The sequence below is a fragment of the Cervus elaphus genome, chromosome 9 (genome assembly GCF_910594005.1).
Source record: "Cervus elaphus chromosome 9, mCerEla1.1, whole genome shotgun sequence".
NCBI lineage: Eukaryota > Metazoa > Chordata > Mammalia > Artiodactyla > Cervidae > Cervus > Cervus elaphus.
The window spans coordinates 8,643,720-8,665,988 of NC_057823.1; the positions used below are offsets into that span (position 1 = coordinate 8,643,720).

The 22,269-nt window shown below is 63.4% G+C and overlaps 2 protein-coding genes across 15 annotated transcripts; one reads left to right on the forward strand and one right to left on the reverse strand.

Moving 5' to 3' along the window:
* Positions 1-2,021: 2,021 nt before the first annotated feature.
* Positions 2,022-6,246, forward strand: ISYNA1 (inositol-3-phosphate synthase 1). Its single transcript, XM_043910933.1, has 11 exons — positions 2,022-3,076; positions 3,183-3,311; positions 3,464-3,625; positions 3,989-4,121; positions 4,204-4,397; positions 4,598-4,747; positions 4,821-5,036; positions 5,149-5,313; positions 5,405-5,518; positions 5,594-5,811; positions 5,937-6,246. Exons 2-11 carry the CDS (start codon positions 3,192-3,194, stop codon positions 6,136-6,138), a joined length of 1,674 nt encoding a protein of 557 aa, XP_043766868.1. The 5' UTR covers positions 2,022-3,076; positions 3,183-3,191; the 3' UTR covers positions 6,139-6,246.
* A 256-nt stretch (positions 6,247-6,502) lies between these two features.
* Positions 6,503-22,210, reverse strand: SSBP4 (single stranded DNA binding protein 4). Of its 14 annotated transcripts, XM_043910938.1 has the most exons (18): positions 21,850-22,197; positions 13,509-13,581; positions 13,063-13,124; positions 12,892-12,976; positions 10,080-10,169; positions 9,622-9,687; positions 9,348-9,407; positions 9,194-9,263; positions 9,003-9,070; positions 8,856-8,923; positions 8,503-8,548; positions 8,384-8,419; positions 8,222-8,276; positions 8,064-8,134; positions 7,892-7,970; positions 7,483-7,511; positions 7,258-7,365; positions 6,503-6,893 (listed from the first exon to the last, which is right to left on the reverse strand). In XM_043910938.1, the coding sequence occupies exons 1-18, from the start codon at positions 21,906-21,908 to the stop codon at positions 6,864-6,866; spliced, it is 1,155 nt and encodes a 384-aa protein (XP_043766873.1). In that variant the 5' UTR covers positions 21,909-22,197; the 3' UTR covers positions 6,503-6,863. The 14 variants fall into 14 exon arrangements, with proteins under 14 accessions (XP_043766873.1, XP_043766880.1, XP_043766883.1 ...); XM_043910945.1 differs by lacking the exon at positions 9,622-9,687 and having other exon boundaries at positions 21,850-22,190; XM_043910943.1 differs by lacking the exon at positions 6,503-6,893 and having other exon boundaries at positions 6,900-7,365; positions 12,892-12,950; positions 22,013-22,210.
* Between the last annotated feature and the right edge of the window lie 59 nt (positions 22,211-22,269).

The window sequence follows — 22,269 nt, forward strand, 5'->3', positions numbered from 1 at the left end:
CCTCCCCGGCCGCACACTTGGGCTGGGGGTGGGGCTTCCCTTGCCCCACCATGGGGACAGGGGTACCGAGCCTGAGGCCCAGTGGGGCCCCACAGGCTCAGGACACCAGCCGGAGGCCATCCAGGTGAGGAGCAGGAGGCAGGGGGCAGTTCCTACCCTCCAAGGACACAGTGGAGGGGAATGTTTATTTTAGGAAGGAAAAACAAAGAACAAGACCAGGATTAAAGGGGTCCAGGGGTCAGGGACTGTGGGCCTTAGCCTTCCTGGTGGCCCTGCTGGCCAGTGGCCTTGGCCTGAGTTCTGAAGCGGCCCAGGAATCTGAGGGGGCGCGGGAGGGGAGGTCAGGCAGGCCCTGCGGGGCAGAGTGTACCCTGCTCCCTAGGCAGGCTCGCCACGCTGTTCTAGTGGATAAATCTCTGTCCCCACACCCCTGCCTGCTTCAGCCTCGTCTCGCCTCAGGCTCGCCTTGCCCACCGGCCTCCCGCACAGCCCTGTGGCCACGGGCAGTTCCCTGACCATCCTTCCTGAGCCCAAGACACCGAGTCCAGGTCTCCAGGGGACTTTGCGCCTTCACAACCCACACCACGGCCACAGGGCTCAGGGCTCAGTCCCTGCCACTTGCTGGACAACATCTGCCGGCACCTGGGTGCACCAGCCCCTCCCGTGCCCCGGGCTCCTTCCGGGCGCGGGCACCCAGCAGTGACCGCGACAGTTCTGCCCTTGCCCTTGGAAGCCTGCGGTCTGGTGGGGTGGGGGGCCCCTGGTCATTCAGGGCTCACCCGCAGGCAGCACACTCACCCGTGTCACACCCCCAGCTGGTCCCTACTGGTAGTTACTACTAGTAGCGTTAGCAGTAGCCGTAACTACTCCAACACGGCCCCTCCAGGGAGCCTGCCTGGGCCTGCTCTGCCCACACCCCTCCTGCCAGCACCTCCCACAGGCTGCCCTGTGAATGCTGGGCTTCCCCAGGGCTGGGTCTTTACACAGTCCTGTGGTGTGACTTGTGTCCTGGAGAGCTCCAGCTCCTGCAGGTTCTCTAATACCAACCAGGGATCGGACAGTTCCGGCCCCAGGTTATGGCTCACAGGTCCCCACTTCAGACAGCAGCCTGGAGTCCTTGGCCACCCATACTTGTGAATGACCCGCTGTAAATCGGGGGTTCCCTCCCACCCCCTCAGAGGTTTGCTAGAATGGCTCACAGTGCTCAAGCAAGCAGTTCAACAGGAGAGCGGGGTGTGGGGAATGGTACAGGGCTCCCATGACTTCAGGCGTCACCCTCCCAGCATCTCCATGTTTTCACCTGCACCCCATTGTTTGGGAGCTTTTACAGAGGTTCCATGATTGAATGAATCACTGGCCATTGATAATTTTTTTTTGTCTTCTAATTTTAGGCCACACCTCTGGGCATGCGGGATTTTAGTTACCTGACTAGGGATCGAACCCCAGCCCCCTGCGGTGGAAGTGCAGAGTCTTAACTACTGGACTGTCAGGGAAGCCCCTGGCAATTAGTGATCAAACTCAATCTCCAAGCCAGAAAGTGGGACAAAACCCAAATATTTATTATACCAAATGCCCTGTCCCCAGGCCTGAGGGTCTGCCTTGGTCTCCAAACTGCCTCCCTCCCCCTCGCATCCAGCCCTTTTTCATCTGCCCCTGAAACCAGTCCCCCAGGTTATTGTCTAGGCAGCTCTTCATATCTTTCTTTGATAAGAGATGTCTTCATTATCTCAAGACACCGTCCAGCAGACATCTCTTACAGGCAGCCTGCCCTGCCCACCGCTGCCTCTTAGGTCCCTCTGGTTGGGAGTGCCCCCCTCACTTCTCTTTACTTATTCTTGGCTGTGCTGGGACTTCATTGTGGTGCTCAGGCTTTCTCTAGTTGTGGCGAGCCGCGGCTTCTCATTGCAGTGATTTCTCTTGTTGCGGAGCACAGGCTCTGAAGCGCAGGCTCAGTAGTTGAGGTGCAGAGGCTTAGTTGCCTTGTGGCATGTAGAATCTTCCTGGACCAGAGATCCAACCCATGTCCCCTGCATTGGCAGGCAGATTCTTAACCCTTGGGCCACCAGAGAAGTCCCCCCAGTTCACTTCTGACTCCCCCACAACTGGAGCCCCTTGAGGGCAAAGTCTGGACTAGTTTGAGAGCCCCCATTCCCCAAGGCCAGGCTCTGACCATGTTTCCTGCAAACGTTCCCAACTATCCACCTTTTGGGTCAGTTCCAGGGGTGGAAACTTTCCAGCCGGAGGAGGCCGCTTGTTTTGGAAAGTTCCTGGGGGAGCCGCCCCCGCCCGCCTGCCGGGTTCCCACGCTCCTTTATCACTGGGCGCTTAGAGGGGCTCAGAGCTGTGCAGGCCTAGCTCCTCCCAGATGGCCGCCTCTGCCCGGCCGATGCTCCCTCGCTTCCCCACGGAGCAGTCTCTCCCCCTGCCCCCACCCCAGCCCTGACCTTGATAGGCTTGACAGCCCTCCTGCTACAGGTGGGGGCACCGAGAACTCACAGCCACCCCCCTTACCCCTTCTCCGGGGCGAGCCCTGTGGGAGTGGAGAGTCTGACCGCTGCTCAATAAGGGGAAGAGGAGGGAGCCTGGGCTGGAGGAGTGTCACGCTTTGAAATCCGATTCCTCGCTTGGTCTTCTGCCTCAGTTTCCCTTGCCTTAGTTTCTCCAGAGACGCCCTCTCCTCCAACCCACCAAATAATGAGTTTCCAAGCCTAACTCAAACTCTGCCTCGTGGCTGGGGCTTGGCGCTCCCTTACAGCTTTAAAGTCCTCTTTTGTACAGTGGGGATAGGCGGCCGGGGGTCCTAAGTGACTCACGCGGGCCGAGTTAGGGCCGGGGCCTGGAGCCCAGGTTATTTGCCCGACCGGCCAAGAACCAGACCGCGGCGGAGGCTTGGGACCGAAAGGCCTCGAACCCGAGCCCAAGGTCGGTGCGCGCCCTCCCCCCGCCGCGAGCGCCCCTCCTCCCGCGCGCGGGCGGAGCGAGGGGCGGAGCGGGGGTGGAGCCACGGCTCTTTTCTCTGGAGTTCGCGCGCCCCGAGCCCTAGCCGTCTGCCGCTGCCCCAGCCGACTCCACATCGGTGAGTGCCGCCCCGGGAAGGGTGCAGGCTCCCCGGGGACTGAAGTCGGCTTGGCCCAGCCAGTTCTTGGGACCCCGCTGACCTCCTGCCAACCCCGCGCCCCCAGATTGTCGCGATGGAGGCCGCAACTGAGTTCGTGGTCGAGAGCCCCGACGTGGTCTACAGCCCCGAGACCATCGAGGCGCAGTACGAGTACCGGACGACGAGCGTCAGCCGCGAGGGCGGCGTCCTCAAGGTAGGCGAGGGGCCGTTCGGTGGGCCACGGGGCTGGGGGAGTCAGGGAGCGGGGAGGGAGCGGGAACTGCCCAACGTCTGCGACCCCCGACCCAGTAGTAGCGAGCGGGGAGGGGCCTGCGGTCCCCGGCTCACCCCGCTGCCCACCCCCAGGTGCACCCCACGTCCACGCGCTTCACTTTCCGGACCGCCCGGCAGGTGCCCCGGCTCGGGGTCATGCTCGTCGGCTGGGGCGGCAACAACGGCTCCACGCTGACCGCTGCCGTGCTGGCCAACCGACTGCGCTTGTCCTGGCCCACGCGCACCGGCCGCAAGGTGGGGAGTCGGGTGGGGCTCGGTCGGAGAGAGGGCTTCGCTGGAATCCCTGCGGCGGAGGAGGGGCTCCTACGGAGGAGTGGGCCCACAGGGGGCGGGGTTTCTGGCCGCGGGCGGACTCCAGGCGGGGTTTCCACGGGGGGCGGGGATTCCTCAGGGGTCTTGCGGGGGCGGAGCCTAAGGTGTGGGAGGGCTTCAGGGTGGGACCTCCCTAGCGGAGCGGCTTCCGCCTAGGCTTAGAGCCTCGAGGGGAGGTGCCCAAAGCAGGGCGGAGCTTGCGGGTGCCGGGCGGGGCCCTGGCCTGCTCGAGGCCCTCCCCACGCCACGCCCACCTCTCACTGCGCTCCCACTGCCGCCCCCCAGGAGGCCAACTACTACGGCTCGCTGACGCAGGCAGGCACTGTTAGCCTGGGCCTGGACGCCGAGGGCAAGGAAGTGTTCGTGCCCTTCAGTTCACTGCTGCCCATGGTGGCGCCCGACGACCTCGTGTTCGACGGTGGGCGGTGCCCTGGGCCGGGGGTGGGGCGGGAGGCGGGGCCGAGGCTTGGGGCCGGGCCGAGCTTGAGGGTACCCCCCAGGCTGGGACATATCTTCGCTGAACCTGGCGGAGGCAATGCGGCGCGCACAGGTACTGGATTGGGGACTGCAGGAGCAACTCTGGCCGCACATGGAGGCCATGCGCCCGCGGCCCTCTGTCTACATCCCGGAGTTCATCGCAGCTAACCAGAGCGCACGCGCCGACAACGTCATCCCGGGCACGCGCGCGCAGCAGGTGCAGCCCCTCCCCGTGCCCCTTATCCCCTGCCACTTGTTCTTCCTAGCCATTTGTCCTCCCCGCCGCCCCCGCACCTGCTCTCCTTTTGTCCCCACGCTCCCATCCTGAGGGTCCAGCGCACTTGGGAAACTGAGTAGCCCAGGCCTCCACAGGTCGGAGGAGCCTGTACAACCTCCCCTCACCTTCCCCATCCCCAGCTGGAGCAGATCCGTAGGGACATCCGCGACTTCCGGTCCAGCGCCGGCCTGGACAAAGTCATCGTGCTGTGGACAGCGAACACGGAGCGCTTCTGCGAAGTGATACCGGGCCTCAATGACACTGCTGAGAACCTGCTGCGCACCATCCAGGTGGTGGGGCGGATTGGGATCAGGGCCAGCCCCCAGGGACTCCTCTGGGCTGACTGGCCCCCTTTGCCCGCAGCTGGGCCTGGAAGTGTCACCCTCCACACTCTTCGCTGTGGCCAGCATCTTGGAGGGCTGTGCCTTCCTCAATGGGTCCCCGCAGAACACGCTGGTACCCGGTGCCCTCGAGCTCGCGTGGCAGCGCCGCGTTTTTGTGGGTGGAGACGACTTCAAGTCAGGCCAGACCAAGGTTAAGTCTGTGCTCGTGGACTTTCTTATCGGCTCTGGCCTCAAGGTGTGTGGGCCTGGGGGACTGCTCAGCTCAGGAAGCGGGGGCCTGGACCCCGGAGGGCTGGGCTTGTGTGCTGCGAGGCCTGCAGCTACCGCAGGTCCCCTTGTCCCCCCAGACCATGTCCATCGTGAGCTACAACCACCTGGGCAACAACGACGGGCAGAACTTGTCCGCGCCACCACAGTTCCGCTCCAAGGAGGTGTCCAAGAGCAGCGTGGTGGACGACATGGTGCACAGCAACCCGGTGCTCTACTCGCCGGGCGAGCGGCCCGACCACTGCGTGCGTGGGGCACGGGAGTGGGGGCAGGGGCCGGGGCGAGGGCGCGCCCAGCCTAGGGCAGGGACCCGTGTGACCTCCTGCCGCCCCCCAGGTGGTCATCAAATACGTGCCATACGTGGGCGACAGCAAGCGTGCCCTGGATGAGTACACATCGGAGCTGATGCTGGGTGGTACCAACACGTTGGTGCTGCACAACACGTGCGAGGTGTGGGGCGCGAGGGGGCAGGAGCAGCGGGGCGGCCGCCAACCCGGCCCACCTCCTGACCCGCTGGCCCCCTAGGACTCGCTCCTGGCCGCGCCCATCATGCTGGACCTGGCCCTGCTGACTGAACTGTGTCAGCGAGTGAGCTTCTGCACCGACGTCGACCCTGACCCGCAGAGCTTCCATCCGGTGCTGTCGCTGCTCGGCTTCCTCTTCAAGGCTCCACTTGCACCGCCCGGCAGCCCCGTGGTCAATGCGCTCTTCCGCCAGCGCAGCTGCATCGAGAATATCCTCAGGTGTGCCCCAGCCTTGGGGGTCCCCATCCACGGCCAGGATGTCCGCTGGAGGGGCTGTGCACAGGGCCTAGGGACTGCGCGGCAGTCTCCGGGTCTAGCCCCGCTGAGCCCTGATCATCCCCCAGGGCCTGCGTGGGGCTCCCGCCGCAGAACCACATGCTTCTGGAGCACAAGATGGAACGCCCTGGCCTCAAGAGAGTTGGGCCCTTGGCCACTGCCTCCCCGGTGCTTTGCAAGAAAGGATCTGTGCCGACTGCACCCAATGGCTGTACTGGTGACGCCAACGGGCACTCACAGGCTGAGGCACCCCAGATGCCCACCACCTAAGGCCCTGGCCTTAGGAGTTATGACTCCCCTGTAACTCCTGCCCCCATTGCTCCCCAGGACCCGACCCTTCTAGGCCCCCTGAAGACAATAAAGCCAGTGCCACTATGAGCCACATCTGTATTCTTGGCGCCTGCAACTCTAAACCAGCCCAACTCCAGCCCCATCTCCATTTTTCATCAGTAGACTCCTACCTCCCCTTCCCAACTCTATTGCCCCAACTCTCTGGAACTTTCCAGAACCGCCCCCGCCCCCCCTTGGGAGGAGGGGGTAGGAGCGGGCGGCTCTGCCTAACCACAACCCTTGAAGGCTAGGCTAATAAGTAGGGTGTGGCTGCTGCAAGGCAAAGAAGAAATTTGAGACCACATACCAAAAACCAAAATCAAGTTACATTTATTGATGGGGCCCACCCCTGCTGTCCAGGGGAAAGGAAGGTCCTTCAAGGAGCGCCCCCCACCCAGGACAAAATAGAAATGACGGGAAGGGCCCAAACAGGAAAGAACGTCTCTGAGGTCCTTGTGTGTTTGATTTTTTATATATATATATAAAATGAATAAGTCCTTGGTGCGGGGCCTCCCAGCCATCCAAGCCTTGACTGGGAGTCCAGCTGCCCGCGGTGTGACCTCAGACCCTCACCCTGCGGACCACCCGAGCCCCTGGACCTTGGCCCCGGGCAGGGGCGCTGGGCAGAAGCCGAGGCCGGCAGTGGGCAAGGGTCTGCGGCCCCATCACACGCTCATGGTCATCCCGGGGGAGTACTGCGGAAAGACGAGGGGGTGGCGCGCGGGGGCCGGCTCAGTTCCGGACTAGGCTGGGACCCGCCCCCCGGGGGGAATGGGGGACAGGGAGGTGTGGACAGGGGGAGAGGACAGGATCAGGTGGCGGTACGTGGGGAAGCCGCGGGTCCCAGGGCTGGGGGTGGGATGTGGACAGGGTGGTGAGACGGGGCGGGCCGGGGGGAGGGGAAAGGAGGAGAAAGGGAAGGATGCCGCGGCCGCCCCCCCACCTGGCCCGCCGCGGTCACGGTCTTGCTCTGGCCCCCCGGCCGCCCCGCCGGGGTCTGCCCGCCAGGCCCCTCCGGCCCGACGCCGCCGCGGGGGGGGAGTCGACGCAGTCGCTTACGCTTTCGCTCGGGAACGGGTGCAGGAAGGTCCCGGCGGCCGCCATCTCGCCGTCGTCCCGCGGGGTACCCGGGGTGTTGCTCAGGCCGGCCACGGCGCCGGGGGAGCTCTGGGGGCGGCCGCGGTCAGCGCGAACACCGGCCGCGCGGCCCCGCCGGGTCTCTGCTTCTCCCACCTGGCCGCCCCCGGAGCCCCGCCCCCCCCCCCCGGAGCGCCGCCCCCTCACCTTCGGCAACCCGTCCAGATCGCCCGAGCCTGTGGACCGACAGACGGCGGACACGCGGCTCAGACGCGCCGGCGCCGCCAAGTCCGCTCCCCCGACCCCTCCGCAAACTCCGCCCCCCGCCCCCCCCCCGCGACGGCCGCGTCCCCTCCCGCGGCCCAGCCCATTGGGAGGGCCCTGAACGGGGCGGGCGTCAGAGCTGGCGGCCGGGCCGCCCTATGGTTTCGTTGCTGGACCCTCCCCCAGCTCAGCCGGTCACTCAGCAGCCCAGAGAAGCAGAGGCGCCTTCAATGCCCGCCCAGCACACAGAGGCGGACGGGCTGAAGGAGGCCGCCAGGGGGCGCACGAGGCTCGCGGAGCAGCGGGGCGGGGGCGGGTGTGTGGGTGTCGGCGTCCCCGGACGCCCACTCACCCAGGGATCCGTTCACGTGGTGAGGCTCCATCGCGCTCATGGCGGCCATGGGGCCCTCCGGACCAGGGCCAAGCGGGAACTGCAGGCAGAGAAACAGCCTGGGCCTCGGGCCACCGGCTCCCCGCCCCCAATCAACCACCACCCCGCCCCGCCCCCCGCCAGCCCTGCTTACGTTAGACCTGCCGGCGCCCGGCCCGATGGGGTTCATGATGGTGTACATGTTCTCGCTAGAGTTGGTGGAGTCTGAGACCGCATACGAGGGGGCGGGATGTCAGAGGGGCTTCCCCCACCAAGCACAGCCCTCCCTACGCCCCGTTCAGGCTGTCGTACCTCCAGGGCTAGGCATGATGGGGGTTCCAGGGGGCCCACCTCCTCCTGGGGGTCCCTGCACACAGAGGGAGGCACAGACGGTGAGAAAGTCCCCCCCCCCAATGTGTCACCCCACAACCCTTGCGCTCAGGTCCCAGGTGTCCCAGCTTAGGCCCCACTCACCGAGTAGCTGCCGGGGGAGGAGGAGGAGTAGGGGATCTGGGGAGAGGGGCAGCTGTGAGCAGTCCGCCCACTCCACCACCCCGCCTTTTAATCACCCCACACCCCTCCCGGATACTCACCGAGTTGCCACTGGGGCTGGCCCACGGGCCGCGCACTCCGGGGCCCCTAGAAGAGACAGTGGTGGACCCGGGGTCTCAGCCCGGTGGTACCCTGACCCCCAGCACACACTCCCTGACACCCACTCCGCCGCAGGTGCCCTCAGAGCAGCAGCTGTTGGCCACGTAGATTCCAGGCCGGCCTTCAAATCCCAAGCCAGTCATGGCTAACTGGTCTTTGAGCCTGAGCTTCCCCACCCAGCAGAGAAGTCAGCAGTGCCAGGGACTGCTGTGTGGGGTCTGCCTCAGTGCCCCCAGCCCGTGAAGTGGGGAGCTGCCCGCCTGGGCTCGCTCCTAGGAGTCCCTGAGGGCCTTACATGTTCATGGTGGGCAAGCCGGGGCCAGCAAGAGAGTTGGGTGGGGGCCGCATGCCACCTCCGTAGCTCTGCGAAGGCAAAGGGGCGCGTGAGTGCAGGCTTAGCGGGGCAGCCCCTGAAGCTCCCGTCACCCGGGCCGGCCCTTACCTGGGGCCCAACGCCAGCCATGCCCCGGGGAGGCGTCACCCTCTGCATGGGGCCCATGCTCGAATGCCCTGGGGGCAGAAGGAAGAGTGGGCTCAGGTCTGGCCCATTTCCCCGCGTGGACACGCGCTGTGACGCGTTCTGGGATCCTGGTTGGCTGGTGAGGGGACAGCAGCTGGAGCTTCCCTACTCACCCTGAGCTCGCGGGGAGGGCTCCATGGTGCCAGGGAGGAGGGGCTGGGAACCGGGGAGGCCCACCGGAGGCTGCGGATGGGGAGTGGCAGCACTGAGTGGGGTGCCCCCACCCCGGCCCAACTCCTGCCCCCCCTCCCCACATCCCCCTCTCACCTGACTCGGCATCCGCAGGGTGGGCCGGGGGCCCCCTGGGAACCGCGGTGACATGAAGGGCTGGAAGAGGTGGGCCAGGGGTCAGCACCTCCCCCCACCTGCTCAGCCCTCAAAGCTACCCGGTTCCTGCTGCCGCCGGGCCCCCAGCCTTACTCCAGCACCAGCCGGCATACTTCAGCCCGCGGTGCCCGGGTGCCTAGCTCAGTGGTACTCGCCCAGGGGCCCTGGGGAGGGGTGTGCGTGTGCAAAGGGGCGGGGCGTTACAAGTCCTTACCTGAACATGAGGCCCCATCATGGGGGCGTTTGGGTTGTGGGGGGAAGGCTGGGAGCCGGGGGGGCCCTAGGAGGACAGAACCAGGCTGGTTGGGAGGAGCGAGGTCACCCGAAGTTCCACGGTTTCCTGTGGCTCTGCTGAGCCTGGCAGGGCAGGGGCGGGGACGCCGTGGAGGCAGAAGGGGCCAGATAGCCCCCTCTGCGGGATGTGGCGGGGGAGGGGCCGGGTGTGGACCCTAAAGGTAGGGTTATGGGCAGGACCCCTGGCTCAGAGAGCCAAGCTTTGCGGCACCAGGCACTCTGACACTCGAGCAGTCCTAGCGCAGAGCCCCCGCCCTCCTTGGCACTGGGGCCCAGGCAGCTCCACCCCTCTCTCTGGCCCTACCAGAGACGGCACAGTATATACCCACCCTGTCACTGCCCACCCAGGCAGACAGGGGGTCCCAGCCCTGGCTGTACCTGGAAGAAGCCGGGTGCCATGGGGCCTGATGCCATTGCATCATTGGGGGCCATGCTCCCCATCACCGGGCTGGGGGCCGCTGCAGCGCTCTGCAGGAGCGGGAGAGATGGCAAGACCCAAGTCCGGTCACTTTCTGAAGCAGTTTTTTCTCTTCTCCCCAAACAGCCAGCCCCACAGAACAAGGAACCCAAGCCATCTAACTACTCAAGCACGGAAGGATTGGGCAGGGGGGCTAACATTGAGCAGAGTCCTTGTCCCCCCCAGGCTTAGCAGCCCCATATGCTGAGTGGCTCTAAGCAAGGGCTCTGCCTCTGTGCTGCACTCATGACCCACAGGTGATCAGGGCCCCGACCTGCGGAGACCCCAGACTAGGGAGGCGGCCAGGGACGCCAGCCCCTGGTGAGTCCACCCTGAGGATTCTAGGGGTCTGCCCGGAACTCCAGTGTGTGCTTCATCCTTCTAGCACAGGCTTGTTCTTTTGGTCTGAATCCAACTTCAGATGGGTGGGGGCACAGACGCCCCCTCCCGGCCCATCCCAACCAGCCCTGGATCCTTCTGGCTGGCAAGGCAGCTTAGCTGGGACCCCAAGACCCCTCAAATCAACAGCAAACATCAGTAGGCAGCTTGGAGAGTTCCTTCTGGGAGCAACCAGCAACGGTACAGGAAGGAGGGGGAAGGAAGAGCAGCACTCCCCAGTGCCTCTCCAGGCCCCCAGTCTCTCTTCAGATGGAGGAGGGGACAAGACCCGGTGTCTGAGAGGGGAGTTCTGGTGTCTGCCAAGGGTGGAGATGCTGGTGGCAGGCCCAGAGTTGGCAGGGGGACAGGCTGACAGGCCACTTCCTCTGGCTGGTTCCAAGTCCCAGGCTTGTCTGCCTTTGGGGCCCAAAGAGCAGGGGGAGGGGGTAGAAAGAGGCCTAGTCTTCAGGGCAGAGGAGATACATCAAAGGACAGGCAAGGGGGAGGACGCTGCAGGCACTGAGGGGAGCGCTTCTCTTGAGGCCCCTTGACTCAAGTCTCTCCCTGGCCGGAGGGGAACAGCTCTGGGCCCTGGGTCTGTCCACCCTCCCCAGCCCACAGGGAGGGCAGCCCGCACCCCCCCCCCCCTCCCCCGCTTTTGAGCCGTGGCAGGCGGCGCCAGAGCATTTCCTGGTCGGTGAAGGTGGCTGGCGGTGCGGGTGGCTGGCTTTCCAGACCTTGAGGTGTGGGGGTGGGGAAAAGATGGGGCTCCCCAAGTCTAGGCCTTGAAGGTTAATCCGGGGGGTATGGGTCGGGCCTACCCTTCCCGGTGGGTGACCTGAGCTGGACCCCCCACGTCAATCATCCATCCGGAGGCACCAGCCGGGCCCGCGTTGTCATGACGACAGGCTGGGCGCGCTCCCGTTTCCTGGAGACGCCGAGGTCGGCCCCCAGCCCAGAGGCGCTGACTGAGCCCTCCTCAGAAGCTGGGGGCTGGGAGGGAGGAGGGAGGAGGGCGCCCCGACTGCGAGGGGGAGGCGGCAGGACGCTCCTCACCCCACCTCCAGTAAGTGCGGAGGTGGGGCAGAACATGCAGCCGGCTTCAGTCTGCTGACACAGGGACCCTGTCACCCCGGAGCCGGGCCGCGGCCGGGGCGCCGCCCCCCTCCCTTGACGCGCCCTGATGCCATGGTAACCAGCCTGCTCCAGGAAGCGCGCTCACTCCTGGGAGACCGCGCACTCTTCCCTCCCCCGGAGACGTGGGGGCGGGGACGAAGCCGGGGCGGAGAGGGAAGGGCGGGCTGCTCAGCCGGGAGGAGGAACAGAGCCCCCAGGGACCCCGGAAAGGCACAGGGAGGAGTGGGGTGCACTGGGGCGAGGGAGTCGGACCCACGCCGAGTCACATGCGCACACAGCTCCAGACACGTCTGTTACCCCCGTTCTGGCCGGACCACAACATGACCAGTGGAACCTGATGGGGGTGAACAGCAGTGACCGCCCCCCCCCATAAGAGCGCATACAGCGTGCCCGGGGCGTCTTCGGGGACACGGTGAAACCCGGCCTTTTCGGACTGCACCCTGGCCCTTCTGTACTGGGGGGCGGCCTCTGTCGGGAGGCGGTGCCCGGTGTGGGCCTCCCGCTAACTGCAGAGAGGGAGGTGGAGGGCAGGCCCTGAGAGGCACCCCGCCCCAGGGGCACAGCGGAGCGGAGGGCTCAGGGCGTGAACGGCCGCTGCAGAGGGGAGGGGGAGGGCAGGGGGAGTCTCTCTGCGGGGCTGGGTGAGCAAGCCCCACAAGCCGGGAGGAAGAGGGTAAAGGCAGGAGCCGGCCAACACCTCCCACGTGGGCCCCCTCCTGTTACCCAGCCTCTGCTCTGAACGACACTGACTCCCCCTCAACTTGCACCGAAACCCGAGGCCCAAGAGGCGAAGTGAGCAGCCCCAGTCGCCGAGCAAGGCTGGGAGGTCTGCCAAGCCAGGCCTCTCCAACGCAAGGGTGCACCCCTGCCTGGGCCCCCACCTCAGAAGGCTAGGGGGGAGGGGGAAAGCGTGGGGGACGGCCAGCCCCACCCTGCACACAAAGAGGCAGGCAGCCAGGGAGGCAGGAACTGGGGTTCGGTCTGTCGGGTTCCACACGGGGTTCACACGAGGGGAAGCAAAGGAGGGGCTGGCCTCCGGAGGGTCTCGGGCTTATGGGGACCCGCAGGAGCTGGGTGCAGTGGAGGACTCCCCCCACAAAAGCCACACTCTCAGGTCAAACCCCACAGCCCGGCCGACTTGCCCACTGGAGCCCCCTCAAGAGCACAGGCCCCTGCCCACGCCCAGCCCTGGTCCCAACCCCGGGGGCGGGGACTCACGTAGTCCTGGAAAGCCTTGGCTTCGCTCGAGTGCTCACACGCCTCTCTGCGGTCGGGCGCTGCACAGTACAAGTCCCAGAACACGCTGTGGGCGGCAGGGGGGGAGATGGTTTCCCCACGCGCCCCCACCCAGGCCCCCTCCAAGGCCCGCCCGCACCGCCTCGCACGCACCACCACCAGGAATGCAGGAAGCCCGGGGGCTCCCCCAGCGTAATGTTCTTCTCCCAGCGGATCTGCAGGGGAGAGGAAAGAAGGTGAGGCGCTCGCTGCCCGTCTCTGTCTGACCCCCTCCCCTCCCGAGAGGCAGCGCCAGCCCAGCCTGGGGGCCCAGGGAACACTGGGGCAGGAAACCAGTGGGTCAGAGCCGGGGAGCCAGGAGGGGGGCAGCTTGATGAGGAGCCCGCGGAGAAGCGGGAGGCAGATCCTCAGATGGATGGACAGATGCCAGGATGCCCATCTGCAGGCCCAGCCCCAGCCCAGCCCTCAGCTTCCAGGGCGTGACCTGACCCTACCACAGGAGACCTGATAAAAAGGGGTAGGGAGGCCCCAGGGTGCGGGGGCTAAGGAAGGGTCTGGTGTGGGGGGTCCCTGCCTGGCTGGGGACAGGGCCAGCTTACCTCAGACAGAAAGGTCTGGGCTGACTTCTGGGCACCGACGTGTAGCAGGTACTCATACACGTACAACGCCAACCTGCAGGCGGTCAGGTAGGGCCGGTCAGAGGCCTGGGCCAGACTCAGTGTCCCGCCCCAAGGGTGCCCGGGAGGGGCTCTCAGGCCAAGTGCCTGCCTTCCTGGTGGGAAGGTGGAGAAGGCCCCTCCCTGTGCCCCCTCCCGCCAGCCTCACTCCCTCCCCTTCACTGGTCCCCCCGCTGTCCCAGCTCCCCCGCTCCTCAGAAGAGATAGACGGCCTCCATGCCAGTTGCTCAGCCTGACCACCTCCACATCAACACCCAGCCTGCAGGCCCCTGGAGTCCCCAGACCCACTTCCAGGTCAAAATCTGTTCCGTTCAACACCCCTCCGATGGACCAAGTCCGGGGCCTGTCCCACCAATCCCGAGACCTCAGAGGCCCTCTGCTAGGAGAAGGGGCTCCTGGGCTCCATCCCAGATCGCGCTCTGGGTGGGCCTCCTGGCAGACACCCTGGTCCACGTGGTCAGGGCCCAGTACCTCGTGCGTGCCCAGTCTCAGCTGCCGAGAAAAGAGAGCGACTCTCTGACCTGAGGTCTTCCTCCTCCAGGCCCCCGGGACCCCCGTCCTTCTCTAGGGTCAGTGTGCACCCACCAGTGGTGGCTATGACACACCCGTGCCAGCCCCCTAGGAGACTCTGGGGGACAGGAGGCAGGGCCAACAGTGCCACTCAGCTGCCCACGCGCCCAGCACCCACGGACACACCGGCTCGGCCACTGCCCAGGCCAAGAGCATGGGCCACGCTCCAACCAGCAGTACCACTCACGGGCCACACAAGGAAGCCAGACCATCCATACTGCCTTCCAGGCCTTTCCATCCCTGGCCTCTGCCACCCCCCCCCCCCACCCCGTCTGTCTGCCACACCAGCCAGCAGAGGGACAACGCCCCACCCGCTGGGCTCACCCAGTCACCCTCTACCATCCCAGCCCCTCGGGGCACCCCAGGGTCCTCCTACTGCCCAACCAGGCCCCAGATGGGCTGAGGGGAGTCTGGGTCCGAGACTGCAGGCTCCCCGAGGGCCGGCCTGAGGTTGCTCTGGTGAAAGCTGGAGGCCCTTCCAGCTTCCTGCCCCCTCCTCTGGCCGCCCTCCTCTGGCTGACAGCCCCATCTTAAAACAACCTTGCTTTGACTCAGGCCCGTTTTCTCTAGCTCTTCCCAGCCAGGCTGCTCAATCCTCCCATCCCAGCCCCTTCAGCAGACCACCCAGGCTCCAGACCGCAGCAAGGTCCTTCTGTCCTGGCCCCAGCCCCACGGCTTCTGCCCTTGTACTGGACCTTCTTCCTTTCTTCACCCATCCATCCCTTCATTCATTCAACACTCATTCACGCAGCGCCTCCCTGAGTAGTGACCACCACAGACTCGTGTCCTCCCAGAGGCTACCAGCTTGCGGGGAGAGATGGAGGAGCAACAATACGAAGGAGAACGTAAGTGATCTGGTGGGCTGGAAGGCAATGCATGCCACAGGAGGACAAGGGGGGCTATTAGGGAGTCAGGGTGGGCAGCTGTCCCAGGGCAAGGTATGTCCACAGCTTGCATTATACCCCAAACTGTGACAGCCGCGGGAAGGACAGAAGCGGGGCACTGAGAGGTGGGATTTGTGGTTTCCCCCAAGACTAGCCAAGGTCCCCCGCCTTGTCATCACACTCCTTTCAGTAGCTCCTCAAGGCCCAGGCAACCTCAGGTTCCAACATCGCACCCAACAGTCTTCAGCATCCTCCTTTCTCAGGCCCAGCGATCTTCCTCACCCTTCGGCCTCAGTGCTCGTCTGTCCAACTCACTCGCAGAGCCCCCTGGCCTTCTAGAGGCCTCCTGAGCCTTCACCAGTGGTCTGCATCCGCCCAGTTGCATCCGCCTGGTCCAAGCCCATCAGTACAAGAATGAACACACAAAGCTGATGGGGCCAGAGCAGACCTGAGCAGCTCCCGCCAGCTCACTTCCTCACCTTGCAGGCAAAGAGAGAGGCGGTGGGAGGTCCACCTGGACCCAGTCACGTTGGGGGGCAGTGCAGAGAGCAGGAAAGGCCGGGGGATGAGACACCCAGAGACAGGGAGTAAGACAGAGCCGGGGAGGGGGGCCCGGGTAGGCTGCCCCAGAAGGCAAGCAGGGGGGGCTGCAGACCCCCCACCCCCACCAAGGGCAGAAGCTCTCCTCAGGGCTCTGGAGTCCTCTGAAGAACATGCTGGCTCCCACCAAGGGGTCAGGCCGCCAGCCCACCGTGTCGTCCTCCATCACCTCTCACCCTCCACCCTCGGGTGGCAAGTGACCTAGGACACAGGTCTGGGAACCCACGCCCGCCTGCTCTCCTCCTCTCTCCCTGGGTGGCCTCCCCTCCTGCTTGGATGACTGACTGCTGCAGCTGCCCACAGGCTTGCTCAGAACTCAGTGTCCACTGCCCACTTGGTATCTTAAAGGCCCAGCCCCACCCCAGCTTCTTCTCCTCCCCTTCCCCTCCTGTTCCCCAACCTGGGTGGTCTGAACACACAAGTGTGCGGTGTAAGTGTGGAGACCCACCCAGCTATCCTCCAGGGATCACTACATTTTACCAAATTTAGGGGAAAGAACTTAAGGAAAAAGCCCTCTCTCCTCATCCTGAGCCTTCTCCCCGCCTTCCTCAGCACACTCTGGGTCCAGGCTGCCGCCATCACTTACCTGGACTTCAACAAAGGCTGCTTCCTTCCTTCCCCACCAGCACTCCGCACGCAGACCCTCCTCTACTCCCCTCTCCCCGCCACACACTAACCACTCACTACCTTTCCACCCCAGGGCCTTTGCACAGGCTGTTTCCCTGCTCGGGGCACTTCAGCTAGAGACCCTCATGGCCCCACTGTCACCTGTAAGAGACGTCTTCATCACTTCTAACCCCAGCCCTGCTCCAGTCTCCCCTCGCCCCCATCATTTTATTTATCTCCGTTTGACACCAGGCTCTCCGCTTACTGTCTGCAGCCCCCACTGAATGTCGCTTTGGGCGGGCAGGGACTTCATCTCACTCTTGAGCTTACCTGGCACTGGGCCCTCAGCCGTCTGGAGGAATGGATCCTGAACCCCCTGGGGATGTCGGGGAAGCACTGCAGAAGGTAAGCACCTACTATTCTGATGTTAAAGATTTGGGGTTTTATCCCCAGAGCATAGAGAAGCCAGAGAAGGTTTTCAGTTTTGCTGAAACCAAAAACCTTACATGCTAGTACTTTTCATTTTTATCTGGAACAAGTCTCAGAGAATTGGGAGCAGTTTTGTTTGCCTGAAGCCTGGGCTGGTGGTTTGGGCACCTCCAGAGCTCTCCCCTCTGGGGCGCTTCTGGCTTGGGGGCCCCTGTCCAGGCCCTGAGTGGGTCCAAATCCCGGTCCTGCCCCAGCCCTGGTCAGCAGATGACCTACAGAATGAAGAGCCCGTCCATCCGAGGGGATCCCCGCTGCAGGAGGGCAGGAGACGGGAGGGAGCAGGGGGTGCACTGGAGGGCCCCCCTCCAGAAGGACTGGTGACCTGGAGCATGCGGGGTGCCTGGACCCAGGGTGCTTACGGGGAGAAGTGCCCGCCGGCCTCCCTGCAGCTGCGCATGGTAAGTAGGGGCAGGATGGGGTGCCGGGGCCTCCCAGACGGAAACTCCGCAATGCCACCTTCATTATCAGGAGTTACCGTAACTGGCCAAGAATCAAGGTAACAGGGCTCCCTGCTCAGCTCTCCCTCCCCCTAGAGCCCCTGGAGGCGTGTGCGCTGGGGGCTGGGAGAAGCCCTCCACTCCAGGCCTTACGTCAGCCCTCCACCCTCAGCTCATCCACTGCCAGCCCCACCTACGCCCCTCAGGGACTCTCTCGCCCACATGTTTCCTGCCTCCTCTCCACCACCCACAGGGCCAGGCCTTCAGCTCTCCAGAGCCACCCTCCTCACCAGCCTTCATGTTACGGCCTTCCCCCCACCCAGCAGCCAAAGGAACGACCCCCCCACTCATAAACTCCATCCCAGCATCCGCCCCCAGCTACTGCCTTCCCAGAAGGCTCCCTGTGTGGCTGGCTCCACTCAGCCTCTCTCAAGAACCTCTTACCCACGAGCTCCCCTCCAACAAGGGTGCCCAGGGCCACACCTGGACACCCAGCTAGGGACGGGACAGACACAAGGGACGGTCATTCCCTTGTCCACTGGGAAAACGGACGAACCACCTGAGGTGATGTGCTTGTATCAGAACCAACTCTGGTGGAAAAACACACAAGATGCCCGGCGACACTGGCCACAGATGTCATTTATGGGACTATTCTACACCCACCTGGCAGCACACAAGGTGTCCCCGAAGCCAATGTTTAGATGCCGCCCCCCAATTTAGGACAGCAGAGCCTCTGAGGCTGGAAGGGGGGAAGGATGCCAAGCGGACACAGGGACCTTCAGCCGTCCCTGTCACCTTCATCTCCTTATTTAAAAAGACCTGAAACCAATGACCAAACGCAAGTGCTCGTTAGTTCTGGGTGGGAAGTGCTCCGGGGACCTCCCTGTAGGTTGATGTTCATCATTTACAGGAGGAGAGGCTGTGTCTTCCTGCAGGCAGCCCATTCAGACCCCACCTCCCTCTTGCCCACCCGGCCTTCCCTCCCCTGTATTCTCTGGACCCTAGAGTCGCCACTGTGTGCCTGGAGCCCCAAGAGCACAATCAGTGTCCATTCTCTACCCAGCCTTGGGGTCATTTTGGAGGAGAGATTCTTCTGGCCAGAAGATGCTAGACAGATGACTGTCGTTCTGGCCCCCTCTTATCTAGCTGCGCAGTTGTGAGGGTGGGCTCCATTTCCAAGCACCCTTAAGCAGGAAGACTTTTTAAAATTGACACCTGTCTTCTGCCCAGGTTGGAAGCAGGAGGTGTCTGACCACCCCACTCCTCGGGATCCTGGCACATCTCCAGCCATCCTTGTACCCTGGCTGAGGTCTGGGGGCTACCACTGTCCCGGGGGGAATGGTCTGCTTGTTCAGACATGTGCTGGGCTGGGTCTTAGGGTGTAGTGGTCAGGAAGGCAGGTGCTGGCCCAGAAGAAGCCCACATCCTAGCTAAGAGGTAGGTGAGTTACCGCACAAGCTGGTGGGGGGATCTGGTGCTGTGCAATTAAGAAAGTAAGTGGAAAAGTGGGTGGTGGTGAGGGATGGGAGGGACCAGCTATGTGGAAGATCTAGAGGATCTAGAGGAAGAGCCGTTTACTATGGGCACAGCAAGTGCAAAGGCCCTGGGGTGAGGTCGGGCCAAAGAGCTGGGGCTGGTACCCAGGGTGGGGGGATGCCATGTGGGCTGGAGAGGTTTGTCTTTTAAAGTACGCTCCAGCTCCTTTGTGGAATGGGGCTTATTGGGGGTCTGCGGGGGGGGGGGGGGGGGGTGGAGGGCCAGGAAACCTGGGGGAGGCAGGCACAGTTATCTGGAACAAAGCTGACTGTGGCAGCTTAGGGGATGGCCATGGAGATAATAGAAGGGAAGAAACAGGTTTGTACCACATGTAAAATAGACAGCCAATGGGAATTTTCCGTGTGACTCAGGGAACTCAACCTGGGCTCTGCAACAACCTAGAGGGGTGGGATGGGGTGGGAGGTGGGAAGGAGGGTCAAGAGGAGGGGACACATGTATACCTATGACTATTTCACGTTGATGTGTGGCAGAAATCAAACCAATTTTGTAAAGTAATTATTCTTCAATTAAAAATAAACAAATTTAAAAAAAAAAAAAAAGGTTTGAGCTGGGGTGGAGGGCTTTGGAGTTGAGTTTCAACCCCACTGGACAACCCAGGGGAGATTCTGAGTCTTTGAATCCAGCCTCAGTTCTTGGCCAGAGTTGGAAGAGGGGGTTATCTGAGTTCTCGGTCCCCCTCCATCATTTTTGGCCAGAGCTATCCTACCCTCAGCCATTTCTTGTCAGGAGGGTCCAGCAGAAGTGCTGGCTTGGAGACGAGGTTCTGCTGCTGCAAAAAAAAACTTAGGAAAACAGCAGATGGTAGCATCCGCTTCACTGATGGGGATGCTGGGCTTTAGATAGGAAGGACCCCATCAAAAACTCAGGTTCAGGGGCACAGGAGAGCTCTTCGAAGTGTGGGGCTGATACACTAGAGAGGCAGACTGGAAGCTCTGAGCCTGGTTTGGTGTCCCATCTGAAATGCGGACAGTCAGCCTTGCAGGATTCTCACCAGGGCTGGGGGAGAGGCTGCAGGTAGAGCGCCTCTCACAGGCCACCTCCAACTGAGCCACTTCTGTCTCTGGGCCTTTGTTTCCTCCTCTGTGTAATTGGGTGAAGGGGGTTCCACTGCTCAGGTCCTTAACTCTCCAGGCCTGTTCTTTTCTCCCTGATCTCACCTTCCTGTCTCCTCCTGCCGTTCTCCTCCTTCCTTCTTTGGCCCCTGTCCTGAGCCCCGTCTGGCTCCCCATCTCAGAACGAGGTCTGGGCCAGCCTGTCCTAACAATGGACTTAAGAGTCTGCTGGGTACACAGATGGTGGGTCCCTGCCCTTGGGGGTTCACAGCACACAGTGGTGACTGCAGGCTGCAGGGAATACAGGGGAGGGAAGGCAGGGTGGGCGAGGGGGAGGTAGGGTCTGAGTAGGCTGCCTGCAGGAAGACACAGCCTCTCCTGTAAATGAAAAACGCTCCAGCTTACAGGGAGGCCCCAAGAGCACCTCGCACCAAGAACTAACTAGTGCTTGCATTTGGTCATTGGTTTCAGATCTTTTTAGATAAGGAGATGAGGGCTTCCCTGGTGGTTCAGTGCTGAAGAATCCACCTTGCAACGCAAGGGACCCCGGTCTGATCCCTAGTCTGGGAAGATCCCACATGCTGTGGAGCAACTAAGTGGTGCATCGCAACTACCGAGCCAGCACTCTGGAGCCCAAGAGCCGTGACTACTGAGCCCTCGAGCTTCGCTTGTCCTCAGCCAAGAGAGAAACAGTTGCCGAGCTGTAAGAGATGAAAAGCCTGCACGCTACGCTGAAGAGTAGCCCCTGCTTTCCACAGCTATAGAAAGCTGGTGGGCAGCAACGAAGACCCACCACAGCCAAAAAATAAAATAAGTAAGTAAATCTTTAAATAAGGGGATGAAGGTGACAGGGACAGCTGAAGGTCCCGGTGGGGGCGGGAAAGGGTCCCAATGTCAGCCCAGGCAGAAAACACAGGACAGGAGAGAGCCCATGTTTAGGGCTCCTTTTCACTGCCCAGACTTTCAAATCCTCACTCCTGCTCTATACCTTGAAGAGTCCTCATGGGACCTCTCCCTGAGAACACAGTCTCCTAACGTCTCCAGCAGCTGGTGTCCCACACTAGGTGGCTTGATTTCTACGATCCTGCAAATCAGCCATCGCAAGCCTTCCTTTTTCCCTGGCACTATAACAATATCACAAACCACCATTGGGTGCCCTTGCTTTGACAGTCACAGGTCCTAGCACTTTTCAAATGCTCCCTAAACCTAAGAAGCGGAACTGTTATTACGTCTGCATTTCTCAGGATAAAGAGTGAGCTTAGGAGGCGGTACTCACTCACCCAAAGTCACACCCCAGGTAAGTAGCAGTGCCAGGAGGCAGGCGCAGCAGCTCAGCTGCCACCCCACTCCAAGAAGCTCTGAGCGCCCCCAGCCCCTCATCGCAGAGTCTGAGAGTTAGGTACCTGTCCGTCTACCAGCCTGAACGCATCTGCGACCCAAAGCCCGGCGCCATGCCCAGAACAAGTGGGCGCCCCAAGACTGTGAGCCCTGCGGCTTCCCCAAGGGCCCCACCCAGCTGCGCCAGGCCCCGCTGGACAGGTGGTCTTGCGGGGGTGGGCCCGCCGCCCCTCAGGCCCTTCTCCCATCTCTCAAGCTTTCACCAAGGAGCGGAGTAGGGGGCGGGCAGCAGAGTGGCCAGTCTCGCCTGCCCGGGAAACTTCCCCCAGAGGCACGAATCGCGAGCGCGCACACCGGTGGCAACCTCGCACACCCAAGTCTCGACGTCGGGGAGGTCTCGCGACCCTTTAGTACCCCTCGGATCTCGCGCGCCTCCGCAAATCTCGCACCCTTCGGGTCTCCCGCTCCCCTTCTACTCTCACGACCTCTCGGATCTCGCGTGTCCCCTCAAATCTCGCGACCCCTTAAACCTCTCATGCCCCTCGGTTCTACCGCGCTCTCACTTAGCTCGCGACTGCCTGAGCCCCTCTGGTCTGGCGTGCCCCCACAAATCTCGCTCAGACCCTCACCCACGTGCCCCACGCGATGCCCGCCGGCATTAGGGCCCACGGAAGCGGCGCGGCCACCGAGCCCCGCCCCCGGCTCCCGCGGTCTCGACCCACCGACTCACTTCTCTCGTGCCTGGCTGTCGGAGGGCACGGCCGAGCCCTTACCCCCCTTGGCGTACATGCTGCTCCGCACTGCCGCCGCCGCCGCCGGGGCCCCACACCTGTCAGGCGGCGCCGCGGGCCGCGCTCCCTGTCGCCATAGCTACCCCGCGCCCCGGGCCTCACCGCCCTGAGCCCCGTGCGGGCATCGCGGGCATTGTCCGCGCGGGGGAGCTCCAGACGGCGGCGGCGGCAGCTCCAGCTTTGGCTCTGGCCGCGGGTTTTATTTTCTTCCTCTCTTCCCTCAGCGCGGGCTGTTCCGGGAAGCGCGCGCCCCCTCCTCCTGCCGCGCGCGCCCCCGCCCTCCGCCACCCCGTCGCCCGCGGGCGCCGCTCTTAAAAGGGCGATGGCGGGAGCGCGGGTGGGTCCCGCCGCCGGGACCG